The 21,993-nt window shown below is 41.0% G+C and overlaps 1 protein-coding gene across 2 annotated transcripts in view; it reads right to left on the bottom strand.

Annotated features, from left to right (window-relative positions):
- Positions 1-12,950: 12,950 nt before the first annotated feature.
- DNAAF19 (dynein axonemal assembly factor 19) overlaps positions 12,951-21,993 on the bottom strand; it is a 36,081-nt gene continuing 27,038 nt past the window's right edge. For both annotated transcript variants that reach the window (XM_088470673.1, XM_088470672.1), the window contains 2 exons: positions 16,624-16,756; positions 12,951-13,757 (listed from right to left, as the gene is read on the bottom strand). In XM_088470673.1, the coding sequence (XP_088326799.1) occupies positions 13,359-13,757; positions 16,624-16,756 (532 nt within the window). In that variant the 3' untranslated portion in view covers positions 12,951-13,358. The remainder of the gene's footprint in view (positions 13,758-16,623; positions 16,757-21,993) is intronic.

The raw sequence follows: 21,993 nt of genomic DNA, 5'->3' as shown, positions 1-21,993 counted from the left end.
TGAGACTGCGTGCGTAATTGCTATTGCATTCACAGTTGCGATCCGTACTGAATCAGGCCCTGATTTATCACGGCTGTCGATGTTGATTAACAGCTCGTCCCGTTTTGTAGGCGGGGAGGGGGGGTGGCTGCACAAATAGAGGCGTTCCCGAAGGAACGTCTGCCGTTTGTGGGCGGCCCTACTGAGATCACTAGTGATGTCAGTAGTGAACTTCCTGCTCTATTACTATTACCACAGGGTATCCTCGCAAGCCCGATGGTCGCGATTATCGCAACCATCGCCAGGCCGCACGCACACGCTGTGGGTGGTCACCCACAACTGTGTGAGCGGCCTGGAGGTCGGTAAATAAAGATTATAGGGACGCCCTGATTCAGAGCGCGAGCGCGCAAATAGCGTTCGCCTCTGAATCAGGCCCATTGTCCTATATGTCCGGGATTTACATCTGTATGTTTGTAGGTACAGAAAACCTTTTTTAGTTCAAACTCACGCACTACTGTAGAAAATGGTGATGTGATGCTTCCAGTTCTCTTCCTTTATGTTTGTTTATGTGCTGTTAATCCAGCCCATTATGCCAATTGTGTTTACATCTGATATCAGCGTAGCCTGAAATCTGTAGAGTGTGTATGATGTTACAATCTTCTCTTCTGACATTTTAGAAAGATGATTTTAGGGGATCACAAGTTAGATTGTATAGGTGTGTACACACATATCGGCACTGTGGTCGGGACTTCCAAACGTAAGTAAAATCGTGAAAGTAAGATTGTACATGTGTGTACCCAGCTTAAGAGTGAATTAAAACATACACAGAATATATTTTTGTACCAGAGACAACATCCACTAAGTGGAATAAAGTAATTATGAGTAATGTGGTTATACGCCCATTGTACACCCTAGACTAATATTGCACATAGCCAGTTACAACTCCTGGGTGTATGATCAAAGGAAGTTTAAAACTCTTTTATGTTTTATTGCTTATTTAATAGAATCCAGTAGTATGGCAGTCACAAGAATGCTTTCTGTATTGTATGGTGATTACTGGGATGCTTTGTATATTGTATGATGGGAATGGCAGCTGAAGAGCCGCTGGTTCAAATCCCAACCCTGGAAGCCTGGCTAGGACAGAATCCCAACTGGCTGGTAAGTATACTATCCCAACCCTCCTTTTGTGGTGCCTAACCCTAACCTCCCTGGGGGGGTGCCTAACCCTAGCCCCCCTCCCCCCTCTCCGGTGGTGCCTTGCCTAACCTCCCTTCCCAGTACCCTAAACCTAAGTATCCCGGGGGGGGTGCCTAACCCTAAACCCCCCCCTCCCCGTAGCCTAACCCTAACACTACCAGGGGGGTGCCTAACCCCCCCCGGGGCTAACTCTTACTTGCGTCTGGTGTTGGGATTCCGTTTGCGGTATCCTGATGAGTAAGGGGATTCCGGCTGTCGGTATTTTGCCCGGCGGCGGGATGCTAGCATCAGTATATCGACCGCAGGCATCTTGTCCTCCGGGATGTAAACTACATTATGTATTATGTGGTTGTCACTAAGATGCTCTAATGTTTAGGTACAGGTAGGCGATGTAATTCATTTTTCTATTTTACACTGCTAGGAAAAGTGTGTTTTAAACCACCTACATTTGTGTTGACCTCATCTACAGTTGATTTGGCCCCACCAACATGAGGCACATTTTCCCCAGGAACACTTTAAGCTCCCAATACCCCACTGAATGCATACAACACAGTAGGAAAAAAGCAGTGATAAAAAAGGAACAATTGCAACTTTGCAAATGTACACATTGCATGGGATGTAGTCATGTGTAGTCATAAGTTCGGGGCGCCCATAGCGTTAGCCGCAGGGGGGAGGGGGAGGATTAGGGAGTCTAGCGGGGTTAGAGTTAAGTTGTTTGTTTTTTTTGGGGGGGGGGGGAGATTAGGGTTAGGCACCCCTAGGGGGCAGGGTTAGGGTTAGGCACCCCTAGGGGGCAGGGTTAGGGTTAGGCATCCCCAGGGAGAGGTTAGGTTTAGGGAGCGGTAAGAGGGGGTTAGGGTTAGGCACCACCATGGGTAGGTTAGGATTAGGCACTAAGGGGGGAGGTTAGGGTTAGGCACCACTAAGGGCGGATTAGGGTTAAGGGGGGGACAGGGGAGGTTAGAGTACTTACCTGCCCCTGTCGGCATCTTGACCCTGTCGGGCATCCGCTGTCGGGATTTGAACCGGCGGCTAAGCAGCCAGAGGCATTTCAATCCCATTCCCATTGAATCATACACATTACACCAATATATTTTTTTGAGGTTGCCATGGACAGGTTTTTTTTTAGTCGGCTAGAGAGGAGGATTCCAGTCACTTGTAAACATCCCTAAGGGCATCCCTCGGAGACAGGTCATCACTGGTGTGCGTGCATTGTATGTTAGCATATTATAACATACCAAGCTATTGTGCTAGGTATGTTATAATATGCTAACATACTTACGTCTCACCCTATTCATCCTATCTACCTCCATTCTTCCCTTTATTTCTCCCCTCTCCTCTTATACTTTCCCTTATTCCTCTCATCTCTTATTCATGCCCCTATTCCTGCCTTGTACCTCCTATTCCTTCCCCCTATTCCTACCATCGCCCCCTATTTCCCTTATTCCTCGCACCTATTTTTCTCTCTATTCCTCCCACCTCCCCTATTCTTCCAGTGTCCTCCTACTCCTCCTGTCTCCCCCCTTTTACTAATGTTTCTGTGTTTTTCTTAGCTCATTATTGGTTTCCTACTCCTCCCTTCTCTCCATCTTTTCTGTTCCCCTATTTCTCTCTCCCCTGCATCTCCTTTTCTCGCTGCAGGTGCTGGGGGTTGTGAGCGTGCAGGCCAGGTCACTAGCTTGTGTGGCAGGAATTGGTGTTTTATTCTTGCATTCTCTGTACCCTTATCTGGCCATTCCCCCATTCCTTATCACACAATCTCTCTCTCTCTCTCTTTCTATACTAGTATTCCAGCATCTATCTCTTGTCACATCTCCTTCCTTTCTATCGCCTCACCCCCACCATGTCGTTGTCCCATTCATTTTTCTCTTCCCTGCAGTCCATTGATGTATAAAGTTCAGGCGATCATCGATAGTACTGGTAACTAGAAGTGCTCTGTACTGCTGCGCTAGGCACACTTGCATTTCGTGGTGCCCCCAATGGTCACACAAAAAGGAGGTGAGGAGCATAAGGGATTAGCATGAGTGTGTTGAAGGTAGGTTATGGGGTGGGGCAGAGGCAGGTGTAGCGGGCCCTATGTCTATCTAGCAGCACTAAAAGCTCTTAGGAAGAGGGGGCCTCCCCTCATTCTAATGCGCATCTGTGGTAACAGAATTTAAGCCCATGACATAATAGTATAATAGATAAAATTGTTTCCACCGTACTTTGATGTCTTGGAAATCCCCAGACCTGCATCAGTTGTAATCTGACATCTTGTGAGTCAGTTTGCACACAGGTTCGGCTGCTCATGGCATGGCGATGTAAATTATTGGAGTTTAAATGGGGCATGATAGTGGGTACCCGAAGCAAGGGACATTCTATTTTTGAAGTTGTGCTGTCAACATTCCTCGATCTACGGTGTCACGTGTGTATCTCATGGAATACAGTAACACCCACCGTGGACAGCACAGAGGCCGACCACGGGTGCATAATGATGGTGACCAGCAGCATCTGGCCAGAGTTGTCAGTGGTAACAGACAAGTAACACTGGCTCAAATCACATCCACATTCAATGCAGAAGGAACCAGACACATATCCAGCAGGTAAGTGCAGTATTCTTTAGCTTCCATGAGATATGGGAGCAGAAGAGTCACCAGAGTGCCCCTGTTAACACAATACTGGACGTGGTGCCTCACCTGGGCTTGTGCTGTTGCTGGAGGACCGGCAAAATGTGGCGTGTTCCGATGAGTCACGGTACAAGTTGTTTTGGGCTGATGGTAGGGTTCAGGTGTGGTGCTGACCCCATGAGGTTAAAGACCCCAGTTGTCAACAAGGTACTGTGCAGGCTGGTTGTGATTCCATAATGGTATGGGGTGTTTTCACGTGGTATGGGTTGGGTTCACTGGTCCTCCTGAACATATCATTGACCTGTAACCACTACTTTGCATTGCTTGATGATCATTTGCAGCCCTTCATAAACCTCATGTACCCCCACAACAATGGAATATTCCAGAAAGATAATGCAGAGTGTCATCGGTCCCAAGTTGTCCAGAATTGGTTTGAGGAGCATTCTGGAGAGTTCCAATGAATGCTGTGGCCATTCACTGAACATGAACCCAATCAAGCAGAGAGGTCCATTCGCCCCCACAATCCTGCACCTACAAATATCAGGGAGCTGTAGGAAGCTATCTAGCCCGCACGGGTCAACATCTCTCCAGAGGTCTTCCGTCTACTTGTGGAATGTATGCCACATCGAGTTGCTGTACTTGCCGGGCTAGAGAGGGCCCTACACGATGCTAGGCTCCTATCCCATAACTTTAGGAACTTCAGAATATAATATAATACACTATAATACACTAACATACAGTGTATGTTAGTGTGGGATAAGTAATCATTGGCGACTTATCCGATAGATAGAAACTACTGACCCCCCCTTGGTAAAGGCATCAACAGTTTCATAGAAAATACTATTCACTTTGAGTCTGCTATTAAAATCTGATCCAAATAAGATTTTCTTCCTCAAAAAAGCAGACAAGATAGACCTTGTTGTTATTAGTTTCCATTGAATATTAAGTTCCACTCACAAGATGTCCTGCCACTATCTTTATGCCAAATGATATTACAAAAGTAAAAAAACTTGGCAATTAGAAGTTTATTTTCAAACTTTAAAAACTTGTTCTTGAGAGATTTATAATCACGTCTTATGAGTCCATGTACTCTGTAACTAAAATGGCAAACAGCTGAAGTTCTGAATAAAGCAAAAATAATGAAAGAGAGACAATACATGCTAATGCATATGATGGCATAGAGCAGGGGTGGCCAACCAGTCAGAGGCAAGGGGCCAAAAATATCTGTAGTCAAGATAAAGAGCCAATAGCATGCGCACGCAAAAAATGGGTCGTGGCCTAGCTGTCACAAGGTCATGCCCCATTTTTGTGCACACACCTTAGGCATGACCTTGTGTCACACCCGTTTTTAGTCACACTTGGGGCAAGCCCAGCACATTGAAAATACACAATTTACATTAACCTCCCATTATAATTTTTTCACTGTTGAAGTGAAAGAAAACGCCAGAGCAATATTGAAAACATTGAAAAAGCCACGTCCACATAAACTACACAGAAACAAGCCTGATCCGCATAAACTACATATTGAAATCCAGAACCACATAAAATACATTGAAAAAGCAAGATTCACATAATACACACTTCAGATCTCCCATGTGTCACTCAAGCCCCCTCCCTTGCCATTCCAGCCCACATTCATGTGTCATTGCAGCCCCCCCTATGCCACTGCAGCAGCCCCTCATGTGTCACTCCAAATGGAATTTAGTTGTGCCCATTAAGCAGTGCCCCCCCAGTGGTTGTGTCCCTTCTGCAATGCTCCATGTAGTTTTTCCCATTAAGCAATGCCCCCAGTAGTTGTGCTCCTTCTGCAATGCCCCACTGCAGTTGTGCCTATTAAGCAATGCCCCCAGTAGTTGTGGCCCTTATGCAATTCCCCCTCTAGCTGTGCCCACTATGCAATGCCCCCAGTAGTTGAGCCCATTAAGCAATGACCCCAGTAGTTGTGCCCCTTCTGCAATGCTCCCTGCAGTCGTGCCCTCTAAGGTAGTGCCCCCAATACTAGCTTCCCCTCCCCACCCACACCCCTATGAAGAAACTTACCTGTTTTCATGCTGGCACCGCTCCACGCCATCAGGTCTCCAGAGTCCCACCGTCGCTGCTGCTGCCACTTCCGCTGACTGCTGGCTCTATGGGAACGCTGGCCACTGAAGCAATCAAAGGCTTCTTTAGTCTCTGATCGTTTCAGAGACCAGCATTCTCAGTACCAGTGGGGTCTGCCGAGCTGGGAGTTGCAAGGGAAACACAAAAGAGCCACATGCGGCTCGAGAGCCGTGGGTTCACCACCTCTGGCATAGAGTCTTAATCAGTTAATTTGCATATCCGTTCAATGTCGCTATGTACGGCCAATCTGAATCCAAACTTCATCTTCCTCTGAAGCTAGCAATAGTAGACTCCTTTGTCAGCGAGTTGTACTGATGGTTTCCATGGTTATGATACACTCTCCTATGTAGACTCCTTAGTCCTAATAGTATAAAAACTTTGGTCATCTTTATCCCAAGCCACAGCATGTCCTGGCTTGGCTCCTGTAGAGGAATGGATAAAGGGACAAATGGGCCTGGGGCTGAAAATAATCAAGGGCGATTATTATTATGCTGTAATGATGTTGGGCCTATTTTTATGTGGAGGCCTGTAGCCATAGACCCATCCTCCCCATTGTTAATCTGGCCCTGCTCCCAGACATTCAATGATCAGGCTGCTGCCTACAGAGTGAGTGTGAGTGTGCATTTGAGTTGGTACCTTTAGAAGCCAAGGATCTTTTGATTACACTACTTTTCAGACTGTAATTCTTGCCTAGGATGTCTGATTCGTTCTTGCTGCATGGACATGCAACTCCTGATCATGATTTTGGGTCTGTGATCAAATGTAAGTTTTGTAAATGTTGCTAGAACAGCATCTGATCCACAGGGAGCCGCAGTATCCCGGGTGATTTGTGCGCTCCTGGTATAGCAGAAGCCAAGTCTCCTTTGTTCTCTCAAATCACAGCGACCACATATGGTCAAGTCTCAAAAAGTAGTGAAGGACTCAAAAGTCTTTCATTTCCATATCTTTTTGTGGGTGGCCATCCTGCTCTTCACATAATACAGGAGTAAACACTGCGCTTCGATACTAGACAACCTCTTTCTTATATATGTGTATTATGCTGCTAGGAAGTAAGAGGGTACACTTCACCTTACCCCCATCAAATATCAATACACTCCAAACAAATACCTTCCAGCGCTATACCTTATAGAATGGTTTGATGATATTGATATATTACACGTTTTATTATTCAGTTTTACACATTGATTAATAATATATATGCACTCCCCGAATAAGGGGACATTTTATATATTTTATTTTCATATTACTTATGAATTAATTATTATTTAATTTTATTCCATGCACTATACACTTTCACGTTATCATTATATTATTTATTATAATGATTTCTGAATTTAGTTTTATCACCACTTGATGTTCACAACATTTTTCATATTATACACTATTATGATAGTTTTATTTATATTATATATTGTTACATTTTTGATATGCACTATTGTCACTCACTAATGTTTACACATATTATATATTAGTTGAAAATACTAAATAATAGAAATGCAAATAAATGTATTTATATTATGTAGAATACTTAATTATTGTAATTAATGTTTATCACAATACCTTACATATAATTTTTATTTATACCACATTTAAGGTTAATACTATACCTGAATAGGAGTAATAATATATAGCTGGTAACTTTACTTATATAAAGCATACAGCATTTCTTTAATAGTATGGAATATATGTGAATCATGTTAAGCTATATTAGTTATGAGTGGTACCCTATTAAAATTCTGTAATATTTATATAAACCATTTGTCTATACAAGAGATCGTCATCTATCTCTATTTTTACCTGGAGTATTTACTACAGACGTTTTTCAACCAATAAGAAAGCTGACAGGCAGCACTGATTGGCTCTCACATGGATCACTCAGCTAGAAGCTTTATGATTGGTCTATTGGGCTGTCCATCAATGCAGATAATGCTGTGATTGGCTAGTAGACAGTATAATAGAACTGTCAACCCTGAGAACGGGTTGACCCTATGAGTAAGCTAAGCGAAACGCGCGTCAGGAGACACGCGGCACACGCTAATAAGCATGTGCTATGTTTGTTATAAAGTATTAATCTTATATCCACTACGGAAGTGTGAATACATTGCCGATAAGGGTGTCTGTTAGACAGGTGGACACAAAAAGTGGGCGCATGTGTATGGAAGGAACCTTTATACATCTTAGTTTAGTAACCAGACTAGATGATAGTGTGAGAGCTATATGAAGGAATATCACATGCCAAACCTGCAATTTCTCCTGAACTAGTAACCATTAGAGTGAATATGCAGAAGTTATTATCAAAAATCTGTATCATTATTCCACATGATTATCATGGGACTGTGAAATATATAAATTAAGAGGGATACATGTACAGACAAATAGCTACAAAGAGCGGGTATATATGAAATGATACAACTTATATGGACATTTTGTTGTCAATTATATACAATTTAAGTACAATAAACCTGCTGTAGCTAAATTGTTGTAGGAGGGATGTGAGCTTAGATAAGCAGGCATAACAAGTGGATACATGCCTACTAATGCAACTTGGTTGCCAATATTATATATAGTTTAAGAGACATACAGAAATATATCTATGTGCCTAATTTATGCTTATGATTCCTAATAATGTTGTGTTAATGAACACGATATGAAATATAGGTGACAGTGCGAACTACATTATTTTTGGGATATATAACAACTTCTAAGTAGCAACTGCACCTTCTAATGATATGGCATCAGCATATTAGTTAAGAGTCACAATATAGGTGGGATTTCTAATAATTCCCAAATTACATATTTTTCTTTCTCTTTTTTAAGCACAGGAATTGTGTGATACCATATAAGTCCAGTTTGGGATTTATCCTTTATTTCCAAATTGATGTAATTGTATGTTCTCTTTGTGACATAGTCTGAAGTGAGATCTGCATAAATATTAAGGAATTATATACACATTTTTTCTAACAGACTATGATACTCACACCCTCTATGTCTGTAATACATACCTTCCCATTGATTGATAGAATTTGATATTGATGGTTTACTAAAACTCAGGATACTCTTCTTTCATTGATATATTAACCTTTTCATACATATATCAAAATGAGATGTCCTCAGGTCTACAGACACCCGAATGATTTATGATTATATCATATCATTAATTAAAGAACATTAAACACAGGAGACTCGTAGTGGTTGGATTTGTATAATTGGATTTTAATATCACATTGTTTATTATTTTGACACTCGGTTATGTTTGTTTTTTCTATATTTCGCGGACAAATATTTTAATTGAAATACCAATAAAGGTTACATTTTAACTGACAATAATTTCCTTGTAACAGTTGATAAATAATTTGCTGAAATGTTTCAGTAATAAGTCCATGAGTGCCCCACTAAGGAATTACTTTCCTCTTTTGGATCTTTTGATACTGTTGTTTCTATTCCAAGGTGCACCTCCTTTATTAATAATGATAATTTTGATTTATTTATTTATTTAAAGTATATATTACAAATTTCTGATTATTATAAGGAAGGACTTAGAAGATATTTATATATCTGTGCGGGTAATCCCATCTCCAAGTCTAAGCGCTATACCACATAAAGTATATTCAACAATAAAATCATAATAGTCAACCTTATTTTTAATTTAAAAAGGGTTTATTGTAATAAATATAGATCGAATGTAAATCACAAAGGTATATCCTAACAATATAGTAATCAATGTGGTCCTAATACCGGTATACAACAATAATGACAACAAACATTATGACATAGAACATAAATGAAGTGGCAAAGTACTTGAAGTCTATTATGCCACCCAAGAAAGTAGGCATTTAAATGATTCCTTATAAAAATCAGTACCCAATTTGTGTATTGGGAAAAAAAGTGTCATATAAATGTGAGCAATGGTACCTTCCGATATTCTAAATAAATATTGAGGGAGACATCCAGGTCTCTACCCCAGGGATCTTGAGATCTGATCTGGTATATCCAATAACATCGGTTAGTTTACCTTGCTGTAAAAGGTAGGTATCCTTAGCAGGGATAATCGTAGATGTAGGTAGATGCGAGGTCTGCCGGCAGACTGTCACTTCCTTGTCCAACATTTCACCCTATGATAGGGCTTCTTCAGGAACAAACAATAGAGAAGTACTCACCATCTTCTTTCATCTACTTATACTGTTTGATTTAATCACAACGGGCTTCAGCTGTGTCCTATTACTTCCGGTCCTGGCTGGCAGGTTAGCATATGGTTGGCATCTCTCCTGTCTCTCCATACCTCCTCTGGGTAACGATTGGCTAATTATTCGACTGATATGTATAGTCGCGAGTAAGCCTTAGGTCTACTTGCATATCCGGTACTGGATGGCGCCTACACGTGTTCGCTAGTGTACGTGTAGCCTCATTCTGGGGCTGTTCCTTGCCGTCCTGTTCCTTTACTTCCTGTCTCTGGTTGGCGGCTCTACGTTGTCTCTTCCGGTTGCTTGTGGTTGGCGGTTCCACGTGGGCGAGCTCCTCCCTCAGAATGTATGCTTCTGGCTTCTTTGGTTGGCAGAATCACGTGATGGTTAACTTCCGGCAGACGTTCTCATCTGCTGTTTCGTGATTCTCACCGTTCTTATACATAACTTCCGGTTCCGGATGGCATAAAAGGATAACAATCACCGTTTCTAGTTGGCAATTGGTGGTTTGATGTACCCATATTTGTTAATCAAATTTTAACATACACAATCAGACACATATGACAATTACAAACATTTAACAGTGCATAAATTCATAAATCTCTATTAGATTAAAAAAAAAATATATATATATATATATATATAGCAATAGTATGTCCTTTAATTATATATATTAAAAATAGGTCTAATCCACAAATATAACAATAGTATCAACTATACATATCAAAATGACTAAAAATTAATATAGAGATAAAAATTCATTAAAAAAAATAATATATATATATATATATATGTATATTTTAATCTAAAATCCTCTATGGGCGCCCCTGGTATAGAAATTAGAGAAAAAAAAATTAAATAAAGGAATATTCCCTGATGGAAGTATATTTTGCCGATTAATATCAATTTTGGTCCTTTATGTCTCACTAGTTACTATACTACCCTATTTAAATTTGGTAGATAAATAAGAGTTGTTGAGAGTATGAATAAAAAACACTATTTAATAAAACTAATTAAAAAAAAATATATATATAAGAATAAGAATATAAATAAAAATAAAAAATAATAAAATATACCAAAGTCCGGAGATATTCGAAAGAGGATCATTCATTACTAAAAAGGATAATTAAGTTATGGAAAAAAACAATATTTAGTTATTTTAGAAAAGGTGCGATCTCTACATCAATATTCAGGTCTTCCGGGGTGAGGGTACCGAGGTCATATATCATCCTCATTTCTTCTTTACACAGTATTTTGTTGTAATCCCCTCCTCTCCACTGTATATTTATTTTCTTGAGGCCTACAAAATACAGGTCCTCAGGATTGCTATTGTCAGCTTCTTTAAAGTGTACTGGAATGCTGTGTGTATCCTTTTTATTCTTAATATTACATAAGTGCTCTTGAATTCTTATATGTAGTTTTCTGCTCTTCACATGCTACAGTACATATGCTTTTTGGGATTTCTGATATCAACATTACAGTATATCCATAAAAATGCTACTTCTCCCACCTGCCACATATGTAATGCCCTGAATCTTTTTCTTGTGCCTAGAAGGAAATTAGACTTAACAATCAGATACTGAACACCTGCAGGACATCATAGTTACTATGAATGTTATCACTATAAACTTGGGTTTGACATCTATGAGCTCACCACCCAAGGGGGCAGATGTGTGAAGCTCTGGAAAGTGATAAATTAGAGCGTGATAAATTACCAGCCACTCAGCTCCCAACTGTTATGTTACAGGCTGTGTTTGAAACATGACAGTTAGATGCTGATTGGTTGGTCGTTTATCACTCTCCACTTTATCATCACTTCCCAGAGCTTCATACATCTTCCCCAAGGTCTTTTGATAGTATCACACTACAGACTAAGGGGTATATTTACTAAAGTGAGAGTTTTTAGAAATGGAGATGTTGTCCATAGAAACCAATCAGATTCTACTTAAATTTATCCAGCACATTCTAGAAGATAATAGCTAGAATCTGATTGGTTGCTATGGGCAACATCACCACTTATAAAAACTCTCACTTTAGTAAAATATACCCCTTAATATCATCAGACTTGCAATGGCAAGGAAGCTCCAAGGTCATGTCTGAAAGGTATGCAGCTGTGTCAAACACCGAGAATGTTGGGCAGTGAACCATCCTGTATACTGTATGTCCTCTTATTCTACCATCTCAAAGCTACATGCGGGAGGAAGGTACAGCAGGAATGCAGCATCTGCAAGAACGTAAGATGAGGGCTCCTGGGAAGTATCACCAATGAGAATAAAAATGATCAAGAAAACAGAACCTCCCATATGCTCGATATTCAAACTTCTAGTATGAAAGAATGTATATGCAAGTTTTTCAATAACCTGCAAAACCAATATGTACATATAAATACATCTAATCTGGACTAACTGTGAAGATTTGGTAGAGATATAGGACCCACCTAGCTTGTCCAAAGGTTACAAGTGGCTCACCACAATTTTGAACTCTAGATCTTTAATTAGTATTGTGGATCTAACTTAATTGTGATAAAATGAGTAAGTGCAACACAATTCTTTTCTTTTGCACTGGTTTGCTCCACATAACCCATCCTGACTTTGTATGGCTATTGGCCTCTAAATGTATGTGTATTCCCTGTGGCTAAACTTTGACACCGACATATATATGTTTCATCCTGAGTCACTCACCAAACCACAATAATTCTCATATTTATTTTCTTCCATAATTATACTATACACAAACTCACATACTTTACAAATGTGTATTTATATAGTTATTGCATTGCTAGCAGTGTATTTTGTAAGTGTCAAAAACATTTTGAAACACATATTTAAGCATTTGTGAAATGACATTATCGCACGTCAATCCCATGAGAATTCTCATTTTAAAAAACACTCCAATATGTTTTAAACGGATATTGTTTATACTATAAAAGGAGAAATTTGCCGGCAAGACAAGCTGGTACCTAGGGGGCTGATAAGTGACAAGGTAAGAGCAAACAGTGCTCACCTGATGCAAAGCAGTGGCTTTCACAAATCATCTATTCTTTGTGGGTTTGACCCCGAGATTAAAATGGAAATATTACATTTCAAATCCAGGCATGTTTTGCATTTAAAATTATTATTGTTTTAAATTTTGAGGTCACAAGGGATGAGGATTGGAGACTTACAAAAGCCACTGCTTAGTAAATATAGCCCTATGATGTTACTAACTGCAGGTTAAAGATAGAAATGTTCATATTATTTTAAACTGAAGAAGATGACCACCTAAATATTACATAAAATATGGCACTCTTGTAAATTCACACACTGATCTTGTAAAGATCCATTAATTGCTTTAGTTCCAGGTTCCTTTCATCATACATTTCCTTTTTGTCATTTACCACAGTCTGTAGCTTCACAAATAGTTCCCTACAGCGTTCTTTCTCCAGATCACTGAGGAAGAGGAGGCTGAGATGGAAGCGTTGCGTCTCTGCCAGGCACTGCAAGATCTCCATCACCTCCTCCAGATGAATGCTTTGGAAGTTCTCCCCCAACACAAGGAGAAATTCGCCCACCAGCCCAGAAGACACTTCCGTCTGGAATATACAGGATAATTTCTTTGCCCCGAAATCCAAAAGAAAGTCATATTTTTTCTTCACATCTGTCCTGCTCCAGTAACGGGTGAACTCAAATGCATTTTTGGGTTCTGACAGAGCTTCCTTAGATAAAGATCACAAACAGGATTCATGTGTTAACAAAAATGTAAATGCATGCATAACGTATGTATAAATATGCATGTGAATCTTTCTTTTTTTTTTTGTAGACAAAGTTTTTCCTCCCTTTGTATTGCTTTTCTACTGCAATTGCATCAACATGTAGATTAGTCCAAAAGTGCTGTGAAAATTGCAGAAGTTTGTGTGTAAAAATTATCAAAACAGTAACAGAACGTGTAGGAAGTTTAGAATGTAACATATTAAAATAAAACAAAGACATAAAGGATGAAACAAACAGCAAATAGTATGTAATGTAATAACCCCAAATTACTTTCCCAATGTACTGGGATTCAGCTACAAAGGCAATATAAAGTTGATATATATACTTGTATACACATGTTCTTACTGAGAAGAAAAAAAAAAAGCAAAAGACAAAACTATAAACCGCAGAAATAAAGATACATATATATGTATCTGCAGGCAGGGGCGATGCTATCATTAGGCGGCTGCCTAGGGGTACCGGCCACTGGAGGACAACGCTGAGTAAAAAAAACGGATGTCTCTTAGTCCCAGTCAGGTTGGTTTAGTGTGTGTGGGGGTGGTTTTATTGAATGCTGACAGGGTTAGTGTATGTGTGTGTAGGTTTAATGAGTGCTGGCAATGTGAGTGAATGTGTGTGTGTGGGGGGGGGGTAATGGGTACTGACATATATTGGAGCACAAATGTGTGTCATAAATATAATGGGGCATGGATATGTGGCATAATGTATTTGGGCACAGCTTTATGGCATATAAATAATTTGGGGCACATGTGTGGCATATGTACTAGGGGCATTGTTTGGCATAACTCATGGCCATGTGGCAAACAATAAGTTTGATGCACAGCTGTGTGGCAATGTATTGGGGGCACACGTGTGGCATATTATGTATTGGGGGCACAAATGTGGATGTATTGGGGCGTTAGTGTGTGGCATATTATGTATTTGGGCACAAATGTGTGGCATATTATGTATTGGGGAAAAAGCATGTGGCATATTATGTATTGGAGGCCTTGATGTGTAGCATAATTACAAATTGGGGATACAGCTGTGTGGTATACTGTATAATGAATTGTGGAACATAACATCTTATGAATTTGGGGCAGTGTTATAAGGCCTGATTCAGAGATGGACGCTAATGCGATCGCCGCTGCAATTTTGCACAGAACGCAGCTGTGAAAATATGCTAATGCATGCCAAAGCACAGCCCACTGCTGTCTTCTTAGATGTGTTAGATGTGTACGACGTTGCTTACCTGCGTAAATATCGGTAACATCGATGCACATCGAGTGGTCATCTTGCCCGTGCAGCAGGTCTGACCAGCCGCAGACACGCAGAGAGCTCTCATGCTGCGTAGTAGATCGCAAGGGCTAACCCATGTAATGGCATTTCAACAGTCACACACGCCTGCGTTTTATTGACCACCCCCCCCGGTACCACCCCCAAACGCTGACTACCGGTCACTCACTTTGCAAGTGGATCCTTTGGGCATCCATAATCACAATGCGATCGCTGCACACGCACAGTGCGGCTTATACTCAAGTGCACTGGAAAATAATCGCTTGATCTGCATAAATATCGGCATTGCGTAAATCTCTGAATCAGGCTCTAAAACCATAGCAACCAAAGTCATTTGTTTTCACTGTCTAAAAAATATAAACTAATTTTTAGTTTTCAATGGTTTTAGTGCAGATTTGCACCTGAAGGTTAATAAACAATGGTTAAATGCCTATGTACTAAATAAAATGGCTTGGAAGCTCATCACTGCAAACACAACCACTAACGGCACGATTCTAGTCTTGTCACCAGTTTGAAGCAGTGTTTACATATATTGCTTTGCTTAACGTCTACAGTATTAATGAAATGCAATTAGCCAGCCACGCCATAAGGGTTGCAGCTCACTTTTACACTCAACTCTGCATTGGTAGCAAAATGCTTGTATTTTTACAGAACGCATTTTACGTTTTCAATTAGATGCAAACTGTGACAAACTCAGCATAAGCCGCACAATGAGAGGGTGTGAAGTAGCTAAACTAAAACAAAACAAAACCAGAGCTATAATCAATAAAATAAGAAAAATAGCCAGTTGTACATAAATTATAGGCAATACCGCAGTTTATTTACTCATCGAAGCCAGGCTCTTGGCATAGAGGACAGGGAAACATCCAATCGACTGGTTATTAGACTTACAATGCTGTTATGCAAAATACACTACTTCACAAAAGTGCACCTATTGCTTATACACAGTTGAGGAAATTATTTTGTAGCATGAGAATGCAGCCTATCAATTCACTAGGAAACAGTGATATTTCCTAGAATGCAGCCTTTTAATTCACTGGGAAACTGTATATACAATCAATGTACTTATACACTCAACAGGATTACTATGAGCTGCTAAATTGTTGAGATTTAGTATCAGTCAATAGTACACAGGTACCAGCAAACCAAGTTCCAGATGATGGTTCAGTTATCACTATGAGCCAATCACATCACTGAGAAAGCAGCTTTTATGAATGACTCCTTATTAACATTGTCCGATGCTATAGAGTTGGGGCAACATACAAATAAATGACGATGAGTCACAAAATTGCTATCTCCACTATCTGCATGTGACAGATGCGCTTTAAAATATTATTGTAGGCTAATGTTTCTTAAAATGTATAGTTTTTCATTGTTACAATTTGTAAATCACAGTATGGGAACTGAGCATTGCTGGAGGTAATCAAACGGATACATCTGGATTATAAGAGAAGATGGAGTTTCAAATAGTGTTATAAAGAATAAAGCAGAGTGGTTGGAACAAGCAGATGTAATCAATTTCTCTTTCCGCCTCACCTGTAACACGGCACAAGCTGGCTCTCTGGACGAGCTGTTTGTTGAGGCAGTCGGGTTCCATGGCTGCTTCCTATCACCTCCAATCTTGTCCTTCCGCTCCAAGGGTTTCAGGTTAGATGCTAGTACAATATCTCTGCGGAGAACAAGAGAAAGAGGAATATATTGGGAAAAGAAAAAGCCAACATGACAACAGGAACATGTTGTTTTCTGATTAGTGAACTCAAAAAATAATTTGAATACTATTTAAGAATATTGTTTTTCCACTGTGTTTTTGAGCGGGATGCAGTTTAGATGCCGGCAGTCGAAATCCCAGCTGTGGAATCCTGACCCGCGGCCAGAATCCCGACATCACTTGAGATTCCGACGCCGGAATCCCGTCAGCCAGCATCCCATCCCGAATGTAAGTATAGCGAGGTGGGTTAGGTTTAGGCACCACCGGGGTGGGGGGTTAGGATTAGGCAATAATGGGGAGGGTTATGGTTTTCTGCTTGGAGAGAGGGGGGTTAGGATGCAGGAAGGGAGGGTTAGGTTACTTACCGAGCCCATCAGGAATCTGAGCATCAGGATGCCACCGTCGTCTTCTGACCGCCGGGATCCCGACTGCCAGTCTGCCATATGTATTTCTTTTTGAACAATAGACCCCACCATGTTTGGAACTTTGATTTCCACAACAAATGAAGAGCCTACATTTGGGCTAAAGGTTACCTTGTTCAATTTATTTCTTGGAAGCTTAAGGTGCCCGTTACACATGTGAAACCCTAATTTCTGCATGTTTTATGTAATGGGCCCAATCAATATTAGTGGCCTAATAAGGCCTCCCCCATATTCAAAGGACTCCGAAAATATATATATATTTATTTTCAGAGTGTGTTTGCTGGTAGTGACACCATCTTCAAATGGAATTCTTCCCCAGAGCCCCGCTGTATCTTGTTCAGATTCCCCCACCCGTCTGTACGCGTTTGCGGTTATACAGTTTCCGGCAGTGTACACTGTAAACCTTCACAGCTACATTTTAGCAGCAAAACCTGTGTCTTTCATTCCGAATCCAGTCTGCTGTTATCCTGACTTCAAGCAAGTCTTCTGAATACAACTCGCCTGCTCATTGCGGCCTCAAGTCCTGTTTTGCACTTCATATTTGTCGAAGCTGGATAATTGGCTGAGACAAGATCAGTTTAAAATTGGATCGCAGCGATGCCATCTTGCGACTGGCCGCAAGACACCATCTTGGAAATGAGATCGCAAGACGCCATTTTGCGAATGGCCGCCTAAGCGCCATTTTAGATAAATTCACACTTTAGTACATGTGGCGATATTACTATTAGCATCATGCGATTGCATCTGTGACCATCGCCATAAGTTACGGCGATTCATCAAAAGTCCATTTCATGACTTTACGTTGTTTGGGTGCTCTGGATAAAGTGTGTACATTATTATAATTCCCCTAAAGGATATATTTCAGAAATGGCTGTACAGTATGTCAAAATTGGATTGCATTAGCTAAACAGAGCAAATGGCCACATGACAACTAGCCTGTGAAGACAAGCTTCATGGACATAACGTCTGCTCTCACTCCAGGTGGTCCTGCTCGAATGCAGCAAGAGGGTCGTTTGTAGCACCTTACCTTAGCAGGCTTCCTACAATAAAATACCTTCAAAGCCAAGAGTGTTATCTGAGGTTTGGGTCTTGTAGCTGTGCTAATTTGCATCTACACAGGCCCTGAGAGAACAAAGACCAGTATTTTGGAGCCTGAAAAGGGTGGGGGCTGCTGGGGCATGAGCAAGTCATGGAACTATAATGCTCAGCATTCCACACTGCTAGGTGTTCCCTTCTAGGGATAGCTGAGAGCGAAGAAGTGCTCCCCATGTCGGTCTATGGTGGTCTCCCTCGACACAGATTCTCTAAGACTTCAGATCAGCGTCATCTCTGTGCTCTAATGAATTCACGTGCCTGTAGAGGCTCATGCTGTAATTGCGTAATCACTGTGAGTTTAAGTGAGATTAAAGTGCACCATTTCTCATACACACATTAATACGCACAATTGCGCTATTAACTAGTTGCATATTAGCGAATGCATAAGACCCTGTATGAATACGCTGAATATTAGCTCCATGCACACGCATCTGCCCCAAGTTAACTAGCGACTTTACATCAAACCCCACATACTCACACATTACATATTCACATACAAGGTTCCATAAGCTTTAAGGTATAAGATTCAAGTATGCACATTTACTATAATTGCGATGAAATAAAGATTATTTCGTAACTAAGGTTTTATACGTGATAAGTAAGCCATGTTTGGTATTGTACTGATGCGTACTCTCTCAACAGTATTCCAGTAATATCGATGGAGAGATCGCAACATGCATTCTCAACTTATGGACCGCAGAGACTTCAAGCAACAAAATGTACATTATATGAACAACTGTTAGGATTTGCATGAGGCGGGAAACCAGAGACCTCCAGGTGTTAGAGGCTGGACTGTGTCTATTTGAACCAAAGTGTTAAATTCCTTGTAACATATGCCCTCTCCTTTAGGACCAATGGTATTAGCAACAAACTTCTCTATTGTGTTGTTTATTCCTGGGGGGTATAAATATGTGTGCTCTGACCCTGGGTTCCTAGTCTTTGTGCTGAATGCTGATTTACGAGGGGTTTCTTGCTGATGTCTAACATCTGGACCAGAGAGCGCTGCGTATGTATAATTGTACTTGGGTCTGTATAATCTCTTTGCGCTAAGATTATATGAGGATCATAGTGTGTAACTGCTGTACTTTTAATTGAATAATACTTTGTGCTTTGGAACCACAGGTCCTAGATCTGGAGTCTTTATTTACTGTATGACTGCGTACGCAAATTAGCGTCATCATTAGAGGTTTATAGGCAGGATATTAGAAGGTATAGGCAGGGGTATATAGAGGTTCAAAGGTAGTATCGTTATATTGTATTGCTGCTCACTGAGACTACTGCCTATCTCAGAGGGACTCTCTGCTCTCCATACCATTGGTATCACCATCGATGGTGGCTATTGTCCTGATGACCCGCTCTCTGAGTGCTGGGGTTCATGCTGAGTTTCTGCTGGAGTAGTCACTCTAGGTGCTGGGGACTGGATCTGCATCCCTCTTTGAGGGTGTAGATTCCAGGCACCCAGCTCTGGTAATCATTTTTACTCTATCATTAGCTGATTCCAGACAGGCTACAGATTAACTGCTCCTTGAGTTCTCAAACACTGGTTCCAGCCCCTGACTCCTGCGTTCAGGACTAGGGCGTTGAGTTCCACTCAATTGGTTCCAGGGATAGACTGGGAGCCTTCCAGTGATTGCTGACCTCTTAGAAGACACTAGGTCATATACCATATGAGTCCTACCCATGAATAGACATCTAAACCAGCCTACACAATTTCTGTATAACTTGTCAGCCCAGTTCACGGGTCATGACTCAGTTCTGACCAAGGTCCATTGGTCACATCACAAGTGCTCAAAGAGTTTTAATAATTTAACCAGCAGGAAGATTCTTTTTTCCAATGAATGTTATTTTGCAAACAATGTGGCAGTTCCTTCCCATGTTCATAAATACATCAGTGCAGATAAGGTAGAAAAGAGAATACCACAGGTATGTTTTACAAAACATTTAATAAAATAAAATAGTTATAATAACATAGTTATATAAGCCCAGTTTAGAATGTTGTACTGTTTTAACCTTTTTAGTCCTTAGCACATAGTGTCAGCGGCTGTGACACTGTAACGTAGCGTTTTGCATGCAGATACACCCGTAGTTGCACAAAGAATAGGCATGCCGCATATCATTTTAATCAGCAGAAGCTGATCTATGTGATCTATTCACATTGCTGTGCGAATAAGACGCATTTTAAGATTAACAAGTCGCACAAAAAGAAGCTCGGTGCTATCGAGTCACGCCACGGCATGGAACAACTACAAGGGCTGTTTAACGCGCCAGGAGGCTAGATGTATGAGGACACATCTATATTTGATGATAGGCTAAACCAGCACTGGTTTAGCCTATTACACTGACCATAAATAGTTTGGTTCTGTACCACCAACCCGTGGCACCACTACAAGTGCACTGTGGAACCCAGTTAGGGAGCCACTGGGTTAAGAGAACAATAATGTACCCACTACTCAGTTTAAACATGCAGTGGGCACATGGGGTTTGTGATAAGAAAAACACAGTTGGGATTATTTTGGGGACTCTAAGCAATAGGTACCTGAGGTTCTCAGCGCTGAAATATTAAAACAACCTTATAGTAGAATCCTGACAGCACTCAGCAGGTGTGGTTTTGGAACAATTGATGTCCGTCATGGTGGGCCCTAAAATTTTCAGCAGCGCTTTCAAGAGGCAATGTGTCATGAAGTGTGACAGTGCCAGGACACTATTAGGGCCCAATTACATTACAGGATTAGCATAGTGAGGGAAAAGTCAAGGTGAGCACCAGCACTATCGGAAGGTGGTGAACGCACAAGTACATTAGCATTTTATAGATGGGTCCCATTTAATAGCAGCAACATGGCACATTGCTCTAGACTTATTCAGCAAGGTAATGCACTAAGCGCTTAAAGGGTAGCACAAAATGGGAGCAGAGGGCGGAGCTTCAGTCCTCATGGGCTCCTAAGGTCCATGTGTTGTGGGGGAAAGCGGTGTACAAAGCACAGTAATTGGGGGGAGCCAGCAGTGCCTTGTATAATTACCATGGGAGCACGGCCGCACGCCTGGTTCCAGTTTTAACAGTTGGGCCAACACAGATGGCATGTGGCAGCAACTACATGGCAAATTGAAGATGTCCACATGATGGCAGGACACATGTCCCTACCTACTTACAAAGCTTGAAGAATTTAAGGTTGCAGCACCTAAATGGTAGGCTGAAGAGGCCTACATGGAAGGCAGAACCGTGTGTTAGGAACTTGAAAATTTATGGCAGCCTTTCCCACGGCTTCCTCATCCTGCAATCATGTAAATGGAAAAATAAAGCTGTGACCGATTTTTGCCCAATACATGTCTCAGGGTCATTTGTTGGAAGCGTCATATAGCGAGGCACAAGCAGGTTGGTCTATGCTCCTTAGCGAAAGACCAAAAAAAACAAACATTTTATTGCAATATCAAGTATCTTTAATTGTTGTTAATATTGGATACAAAATATGCTTAAATGAGCACTAATAATTCTGTTTTGCAGGTCCCTCTTCATTCGAGCTCCCACTGAGTTCCCACCTGCGGCCTCAGTGGTCCTCACACAGCAACTTGGCAGAGTGGCTGGTGTGTTTGTTTGGCTTGTCTTTGTTGAAGCAGTTATGTATTGATTGGACTAGACTAGTATCGATGTGGTTTAGTAAATGTGCAATTCTTTTTTGATTGTGG

This window comes from Taudactylus pleione, unplaced genomic scaffold, assembly GCF_031769625.1.
Source record: "Taudactylus pleione unplaced genomic scaffold, aTauple2 ptg000102l, whole genome shotgun sequence".
NCBI classification, from domain to species: domain Eukaryota; kingdom Metazoa; phylum Chordata; class Amphibia; order Anura; family Myobatrachidae; genus Taudactylus; species Taudactylus pleione.
The sequence above is the reverse complement of the archived record's forward strand: the minus strand, read 5'-3'. Positions and strand labels throughout refer to the sequence as shown.